General features: G+C 43.2%; 1 protein-coding gene across 1 annotated transcript in view; it reads right to left on the bottom strand.

Moving 5' to 3' along the window:
• CUNH4orf32 (chromosome unknown C4orf32 homolog) overlaps positions 1 to 6,869 on the bottom strand; it is a 13,916-nt gene extending 7,047 nt beyond the window's left edge. The window contains exons 1-2 of the mRNA XM_019470557.1: positions 6,773 to 6,869; positions 3,735 to 3,967 (exon numbers count right to left, since the gene is read on the bottom strand). Of these exons, the coding sequence (XP_019326102.1) occupies positions 3,735 to 3,967; positions 6,773 to 6,869 (330 nt within the window). The remainder of the gene's footprint in view (positions 1 to 3,734; positions 3,968 to 6,772) is intronic.
• Between the last annotated feature and the right edge of the window lie 2,699 nt (positions 6,870 to 9,568).

Below are 9,568 nucleotides of genomic sequence, written 5' to 3'. Positions count from 1 at the left end.
CCATTCCCCCTTTTCCTGTCACAACAGGCACTGCTAAAAACTCTGTCCCCATCTTTCTTATAAGCCCCCTTTAAGTACTGATAGGCTGCAAAAAGGTCTCCCCGGAGCCTTCTCTTCTCTAGGCTGAACAACCCCAACTCTCCAGCCTTTCTGCTCCAGTGTTTCACCACCCTCATCGTAAAAGATTTCTTCCTTTTATCTGGTCTGAATCTACCCTCTTTTAGTTTAAAACCATTACCCCTTGTCCTGTCACAACAGGCCCTGCTAAAAACTCTGTCCCCATCTTTCTTATAAGCCCCCTTTAAGTACTGATAGGCTGCAATAAGGTCTCCCCAGAGCCTTCTCTTCTCTAGGCTGAACAACCCCAACTCTCTCAGCCTTTCTTCATAGGAGAGGTGTTCCATCCCCCTGATCATTGTTGTGTCCCTCCTGTGGACCCGCTCCAACAGGTCTGTGTCTTTCCTGTGCTGGGGACTCCAGAGCTGGACATAGTACTCCATACTCCATTTCATATTTAGTTTCTATTTTTGACTTTAAATTATTTAAAATTAAAAATAGAGTTATCACATGGAACACAAGGGGAAGCGCCTGATCTGTCCTATTGCTCAGCATGTATGCACAATGTTCTTCACAAGCCTATTGCAGTACCCGAAGGTTCCTACAAGCACCCAGTTTTCTCTTGTCTTTTCAGATATTTGGTGCTATAAAATTTCCCTCCCTATTCAAAACGGCATATTTTCATCAGCAAAGCTGTTGCCTGCTGTCTCCCACTGTTTACTGGCAGAAAGTCAGCACTTGAAGATCCAAACTCTGAAGAACTTTACTACAGAAACTTTATAACCAAATTTACCCAGCTGTTATGGCCAAATGGCTGAGGGGCTTGCACACTTTAAGGAGAACCATGACGTGCCTTCTCAGGTGCAGGATGCCATAAAAGGACCTTTTTTCAGAATGAAGGCCTCCAAGGAGGTCGCAGAGGAGATACTAAGCACAAGTTCTGTCCACTTCCAGCACAGCTGGTGCTCCTACATCCTTGAAGTGCTTCTGAAAAAAAATATCCCATGTAATTGAATGTTTTCCTGGACTAGCTTTAAAACAACAGAGAAGGTAAAGTCAACTCAGCCTACTGAACCCAGCGAACATCTGGCTGTGGCTTTACCAGTTATGTTCTTCATCAACATAACACACAAAGTTACGTGTGTTCTGACCACTAACTACCCTTGCTTATGGCAAAATTCCACCACATTCACTGAAACTCACTGCTGCCTAAATTCAGGAAAGCACACGGTAAGTCACGATTGGAGGCCACTCCACACCAGTCTGACAGCAGGAACTTTTTCTTGCTTACCCCCTTCCCATCAAGGGTGTTTTGACCATGCAGAGAAACATGAGATCCCATCAGAACACCCACCACCCCAAAGAAACCATCTTTGCAATGATTCACATGCTACTTTCTAGGAGAGAAGGATAAAGTTAGCACTGAACTTCTCACAATCGCTTAAGGCTGATCCCTGTCTGCACCTCCTACATATAATGTAGCCAGTTCAAGGTCTTTTCCCCACAAATTGCTGGGAGCACACAGTCCCTGCCCCTGACCATTTACAGATCATACCAAGTAACTTTGCCAAGCCCTCAGAGGATGTAGAACACAAATGGATCCGAAGGGGACACAAACCTACCCAACACGCTTGGGAAGTTACTTTCTTGTGGCTAATCAAAGAGAGCATGGAAGCACAGCTTTAGCATTTCTTTTTTCTGCTATCAGCAACACTAGCTCACTGAAGGACAGTATCAATGATGTCCTTACACAAAGATTAGATGTCCTTACACAGCATCACCAACAAGCTCTGCCTGGAAGTCCCTGCAGGGGCATGGCATGGCTGCTGGTGCAGCACTTTCCTCGGCAAGCGATGGAGCCCGGTGCCCACGCTCAGGACACCCCACACTTGCTGGACGTGGCAGATTTGCTGGCCATGCGCAGATCACACGCGACAAACTACTGCAACATCTGCATGCAGGTGTGCTCAGGGTTGCCGCCCCTGCCAGAACAACTTGGGCCTCCTGGGGCTCATCCCTGGAAAGAAGAAAGTGGTCTGAAAGGAGTGACCCAAGCTGCTCCAGCAGCTGGAGCCAGTGCCTCCTGCCAGCCTCCTGGAAGAAGGACAGCCCTGCCTCATCACATACCCACCTGCCTCAAGGCTGGCGCGATGGGTGAGGCGCTACGGGGCCACCAGAAAGGCAGCAGTGGGCTGGATGAATTGCCTGGGAGGACCACAAACTGAATGGCTCTAAAGTGACTGCAACATTTCTCAGTCCTGTAGCCTCACCACTGCACTAGCTGTGAGGAGAACAGGCGTAGTTATGGTCTTGCCTTCCAGGCGTTTCATCTGCTGACGCAGCAGCTTGGTCCAGAGTTTTCCACACTTAGCCTACGGATCTCGAGATGGTTTGTTTGGTTTGGGATTTTTTTGCATGTGTGGAAAAAAAATTCTAAGTAACTGACTTGAGTGAAATAATTGGATGAAGTTCAACAGCCTTCGTTCTGTGGGAGGAGGGAGTGGATGAACATAAGGAACCTGCTCCACTTCACGATTCAGGATAAAAAAAAACTAAAAAAAATTCCATTCAACTACTCTGAAGGTACAAGATTCTTCAAAACAAACCAAATAACATCCCTCTTCTTATTTTTCATTATTAATGAATTGAAGAAACCCCAACAGTCTTCTGTTGCTCAGACAGCTTGAAAAATTCCCACCCCGCACTCAACTTGACAACAGCACCGGGCCGAGTACAAGTCTATCAGTTTCTCTTTTCTTGCATCAACTGCCCAAAAGGACATTACACAAACATGAACTCCGGCAACGGAGGAGAAAAGTCCAATGGATTGGGAAAAAAACTGCTCTCCATGTAAAAGTTTGTGATTTTACAGTCAAAAAAACACTGCTGGGCAAAGAGAGGTGAGTAGGAAACAGGTATCCCCTAGGTTTGTCTCCAACACAGAAAAGCAGCAGTGTCTCCAAATTGTTTGTAACATGCCTCAGATCACAACTGGTCACATTCACAGTTATAAAAGAAAGAAAAAGAGATGGCATATTTAAGAGAATTATTTCCACATTAGATAGAAAAGAAAACCATTTTAAGTTTAGTAACAAACACATGTTTAACAACATCTAAATGATACATTAAAAAAAGTGTAATAAAGAAATGCAGGGATATCACATTTACATACCCACCTGCACGTTTTCCTTTTTTCAAGTAAAAAGTTTCCTCTTCAGTATTTAACTGCTCACTATCTATTTTACTCCAGTCATGGTTATTTTTACTCCAGGGAACAGGTGGTGTGTCTGATAGCTGAAGCCCATAGACACTTAAATGTCAAAAAAGCCACCGAGATGTGACTTTAGGAACATGCTTACTTACTGAAAAATATTCCTGTATTTTTGAAAGCTGGAACATTAACGTTCAGAAGAGAGCCTCATGACGTCATCTCTTTTTAGAGGATGCAAACTAAAACTGAAAATACTTCAAGCTCAATCTTACAGAAAAAATATGAGAAGAAAGCGAGCAGATGACAGAGACCACGATGGAAGAAGCCACCAGTTCCCTCCCCTCCAAAATAAGAGACCAACTTCTGTTGGGTGCAGACGGGAACACATACCAGCCAGCACACAGATACAGATATTTGACAGTTAGGTAGCCAGCAATGTAAGTCCCGGAGGAATAAATTACCCCACCTTGCCGGTACTCAGCCATCTGACCGCCCAGTGTATTGCCATGGACAGGCTTTGGAGATCTGCAGCGAACGGCAAGTTCCCAGGTCGTGGCCTCCTCTTCCTCCGAACCACAGCCTCACCCCATCGCAGGGCACCAGCACGAAACCCTGTGATGCATGGTTCGGCCGGGTGCAGGCTTTCTGCCTCCTGCTCCTCCACATATGCAAACTGGACAGTTTCGTTACTAGTAACACCTGGCACATGACCAGGATTTCACTCTGCTTTCTCATCCTTAAAAAGGTCTCTTACATTTAATTAAGAGAAAGTGAAATTTGCCCAAGAAGGGCAAATAGTTTTATTGGAGATGTTTCTGATTTTCTTCCTCTCCTACTATAGCAGGAAGAGAACGGTATCCCTTTGCATCCTTTGCTAGCATGAAACTAATGATTAGTATTTGACCTTGCAAATGTAAGCAGAAAAAAGATCTTGATACTCAGCCAACAGACTATTAAGACAACAAAATTAATTTCAACTATCTTGTGAAGAAAAAAAAAACAACCCAGGTTCATTTCTCTAGGCTAATTTTAATCTGATATTTAAATATGAAAAGATTAATAGATTAGGAAATGAGAAAAAAATCATACCTCACTTCCAGATGAAAAACAAGACAGAGAAAAACTAAGTTCAACTTGTTCCTCTGGGAAAAAAAATGCAAATGCAAGAAAATTAGAAAAATTCTTAATACCAAAATACTTTACAACAGCTACCAATAAAAGTGACATACTTAGAGGGAGTTTAAATAAAAAATTGCAAAACAAAGATTGGGTTAACGTTCATTTCATAGCAAGAATCTAGACACCATTTATAAAATAGAAACAAGATGTTTCTATAGAAACAAGCAACAACATAAAAAAAAGCAACTGCACTGTATTCCCTTTACTCAGCTTTTACAGCAACTCAAGTTTAGTATCAACAGTTGCTGGAACAAACTTTGAAATACGAGGAGCAGTTTTGTGTTAAGGAGATGAAAAGGCTTTTCCAGATACTGAACTTGTGCGCGTGCAGAGCAGAGAAGGCTTCAAGAGCAACAGAGGCTTCCCTCGATAAGCTGTGTTTGAGTCCCATAATTTCAGGAGTAAATTTCCCCACTACTATGGCACCAGATGAGAAAGTGTCACAGACAAGAACCCAGCACGGGAGGGTCCGAGGGAGAGGAAGCCTGCCCGCCCCCATGTTAAGATCTGCTGCCTCTCTCACCCATTTTAGGCTGCTGTCTGCATTCTTCCTTACACTCCTACTACTGTCCCACCCATGCTGCAATTTTACATAGAAACTAGATCAAAGCAATTTCTAATCCATCTTTTCCTTACACCTGCAACACTTAATTTCCATAGGATTTTGTTTATCAAGGTTCCCCCACTAAAACTGGTCAGCTTGACCCAGCAAAAGGCTTGCAATCCACCATATGTTCAGCATGGTATCAATGCATTGGCTTGCTGAAAAGCAACAGCTGTTAATTTTGCCTTTTAAGGAGAAGAAATTTCTATTCGCTTCTATCTCCAGAATACTTTTTTAAGAAAATGGGATCTTCACATTATTCAAGCAGAGCACGCTATCCTATCTATTGTAGGTGCTACAGGTATGTCTGAAGGGGCTTTTTTTTGTGTTTTTCTTCAAATGCTGTCAAGCCTCAGAAAACCCACTAATGCTTTTTATAAAGTTATTACCACGTATTATTACGCAGCTATGAACCTCTGCAGCAGAGTTAAATCACTTGTAGAGCCAGAGCAAATTTGGGATTAAGCCCTCCCTGTCAGGTATTACTATTTTCAGTTCGGAAACAAATCGCAACAACTGCAAGCAGGAGAACCCTCCAATTTTCAGATTATCTCAGTGTGGAATAAATTAGAACTAGGTTTCCAGCCTTAGGCACCACAGTTTCCACACATAGAAGGTTACTTCAAAACATTCTTGGCCTCTACTGACTTGTGACTGAAATGACACCGTTCCAGGCAACACGGCCACATCCATCCTACAGTCCAATGAATAGTGAAACATTTACATGAGGGATACCACAAGTCTGTCGGTATTATCCTCTAGCTTTGTTTCTCCTAATTCTTTCCATGCTGGAGAAATACTAGTGATATCGGAAACTTACTCAAAAAGTTCAGGACTTGAACTTGGCTAAGACACCCATACCTCTTCAACATAACTCTCAGTGGGAAACACCAAAAACCTTTTGTAGTAGCTTCTCTAAATCTGAACCCATCTATTAGAAGATAAAATACTCCACTTATAGAGATAGAACACCGTTCAAAATAATAATATAACACCCCAAAGGGTTACAAACTCAGGTTGATGAAAAGGTGATTGTCTAAGCTAATCTATCTACTTGCAAATACACATATCACATATTAACTCTGCATTTAGACATTTTCTAGGAGAAGCGTTGGTTTTAGCCTAGCTGTCGGACAGCACTTTGGATTCTGTGTATCCTAAACCAGCACTGGGTGGAGATCCTGGCCTCACTGAAGCAACTGGGAATTTTGCCATTGCCTTCAACTTAGATTACAAGAGACTAAACCCCATTACAGACCAGACAGACAATTTTCCGTACAGAAGAGAGCCACAGTGCCACAGCGCTCAGGAACTCTGTCTGCTGTAACACAGCTTGGCTTCAAGGTCCCTATGGATGGACCAGGTGTTGTGTCTCCTGCTAACACCACCTCATGCCCTACTGCAATGCAGGACTTTTGCCTCACCTTTTATTATTGCACGCTCGCATGCATTCCACCTTTCTATTCTTATTTCATGGTTTAATTTATAGGCGTTGATGAGATTTAGACTGTAGTAATATGACAAAGGCTAACCTATTTTAGAAAGTGGGTTAGGGAAGGAGATTTGAGGTCTTTAACTCTAGCGATATTGAAAACACAAGGACAACTTGTGCGCCTGACTAACTATCAACAGTTAGGAAAAAACTGTGAACGCGCAGGGTGACGCAACAACCTACTCCCATGGCTTCAGGAGCCGCTGAATCTTTCGGTGCCTTCACATACCGCTTGTGAACACCAGCAATGCAATACAGCAGAGGTAGAACAAACTACCCAGGTTCTGCAGCGCTTCGAAGACTAAAGTAAGGGTAATTATTCTCATCTTTGCATGCAAACCTACAAAGGATATTAATCACATTATCATCCAGTTCAGCTTTTAAATCTAATCACTGAAGTAGGTAATTCTACAGTCTATTGCAATAATGAATTCCAAAGGCTAGGTATAACATTTAGTAACATATCTTTCTATTCTTTTAAAAATGTACCTGTCAGGACATTCATTAAGCATGTCCTTGCTGACATAATAATAAGCTTCAATAGAAAATTAAAGCCAGAGGGTTTGGCATTAAACAAATAGATGTATTTCCTACAGAGTACTCTCATTTAAAAAAAACATTAAAGGGTGCATACATTATTATTTAAGTCCTGCTTGTCAGGAAGGTATTCTTTTAGCATTATGTTACTAGATATGATCTTACACACACTGAGTTTATTTTGGAGGAAATGGGAAAAAGCAAATCACACCCAGGTTACCAGCCCCAGATTCTCACCTAAAAAAAGCTCTCAAAAAAGGCCAAAGGATTTGCTCTCATGCAGGCTTTACTTTATACCAGCTGAGAGAAGTAAGAATTTACACCATCATCAAAGCAGGTTTTGACTCGTTTCTTTCACATCGCACATAACACTAAGGTGGTGTGCATATTTATACTTCAGAAGAGAACACGAAACAGGAAGACACAGGCTGAAGACCAGCAGTTACCTTAACAGTGGCACACACCCTCAGCAAACAGCAACAACGCTAGGCCTCCACAAGGGACCCCAGGTAAGGACCCAGCCTGGAAACAGGATTCCTGCCTGCTGGAACAGCAGGGTTCAGCAAGAGCCCCTCCATGAGAGCAGAAAGGGCAGGGGGAACCAATCGTTTTGAGAGAAAGCTGGACACATGCATGAAAGCAGAAAAAACGACAGCACGTCACTAGGCTTGATGACCCAGGAGCCCCTCCAAATCAAGCTACATGTCTGTGCTTCTCTTGAGCAAGAGAATCTGGGACCTTCTGTCAAAGTTTGCAGCAAGGGTAGGTACCGCTAAATCCTCACCTAGCTTTAGTCTTCCCTACACATAATAAAAATAAAATACTCCTATTCATCAAAGTATGATTATTTTTACTATTATATACATATTAAATGTGAATATTGTATATTAAATAAAGGCAACTGATATTCCTTATTTCCAAATCTAGTTTATTATTTGTCCAGCTGCTGGCACCTCAGTATGCAGAAAAAATACTCCATGCTATGACAGTGAAACATTTCCAGTAAACAGGAAGGATTTTCTCTTTCTTCCTCATGGCCTATTTAAAATTTCTGCTTTGCTATCCTAACATTATGCCCCAACTTGTCAGAAAGGGCCACGATCACTACCTGTGCCTGAGCAGAGCAGGAAGAGAGTTTCTCTGCCAAGTGTGCCTGTGGCCACCCAAGGGGTACCTTTACCAACGTCATTTTAAAATGTGTTTAGGCAACACTGGAAAGCAGTTCTTCAGCCCACACCACCCCCTGAAACCACACCAACACGCTGGTCACCAAGAGAGCAGCAGTGGTAACCTGCAGGGAGCTCCGTCCTTAGTGAGGAGTTACAACCAGTTTGACAGCAGTAACATCCGAGATGATCTGATGCCGCTTTTTCACCTCTCTTGAGGGAAGGAAGACAGCAGCTAGAACCAGGGAATATTTCTGAGTCTCCTCCTGCAATACCCTGCAGAAGGGCTCGTGGACACAGAGAGGGGAACTGCTGTAGCTCTCAGAGCATCCGGCCTTACCCTACGTTTGGGTACGTGCCCTGCTCTGCCCCATTTTTTTGTTAGAGAAAGGGACACGGAAGATGCACCAACTTACGTAAATGGTCACCGAGTGAATTGTCAAGTACCAGTATCTTGCAGAAGTGGCCTGCTTCCAGCTGTAACGTCAGGCAAGTACTACCAGACGCTTTCAAATATTAAGCTATTCTAGCTGTGAAAGGGCTCGCTTATGGTTGAGTGCAGTCACGACCATCTTATAAGAGTTTTCAACATTAATAATTAACAAATTAAACAAAACTGTCTGGAAGTTACTTTGGGATGTACTCCAGCAGCTCTGTTTGCCCCTGTGCAGTTATCAGTGCTAGTGCATTTCTCTTACTTAATCGCTCAAGGCATTCAGACCCGATCATTACATTTAAGTATCAAATACAAAAAAAGGTTGTGTTTTTTCTTTAAATGAAACATCAACACATGTGCGTTAAGAACACTGCCTTTGTCTAAGCACGGGGACAAGGCTGTCCACAAAACAAAGAGTGCGTGGAAAGACATTTTACAATTAACAACAGGGGAATGTACACGGCTCCTTTCATTTCCCAAGTGAAAAGCCCACTTCCATCCAGCATGCCATAAAAATGCATACCCTAAAGAAAGCAGACAAGTCAAAAAAAGGAGTCAGTATTTTTCTCCAATTACAATACATTCAATTTCGTAAGTAATAGACTGGAAGCTTAAAATATTTAAGTGAACAGACTAAGTCTTCGAAAGAAAGACCGAGGGCTGAACCACTGGGGAATTCCGGGGATGGCAACAACAGCACCCCAATTATTTCCAGGAAGATGTTCACCACGTGGATGCTGTGCAGGGACCACCCTTGTGCAGCTGCTCCCATCCTCTTCCACGGGGACCGAGCGTCTCGGAGGGAAAAAGGAGGGCCGGGGGTGGGGGTGGTACACCGGGGGTTACTCCGGCATCACGCGGGGGCAGCCCCACGCAGCTCGGCCGG

Source organism: Aptenodytes forsteri, unplaced genomic scaffold, assembly GCF_000699145.1.
Source record: "Aptenodytes forsteri isolate BGI_AS27 unplaced genomic scaffold, ASM69914v1 Scaffold93, whole genome shotgun sequence".
In the NCBI taxonomy this organism is placed as follows: Eukaryota; Metazoa; Chordata; class Aves; order Sphenisciformes; family Spheniscidae; genus Aptenodytes; species Aptenodytes forsteri.
The sequence above is the reverse complement of the archived record's forward strand: the minus strand, read 5'-3'. Positions and strand labels throughout refer to the sequence as shown.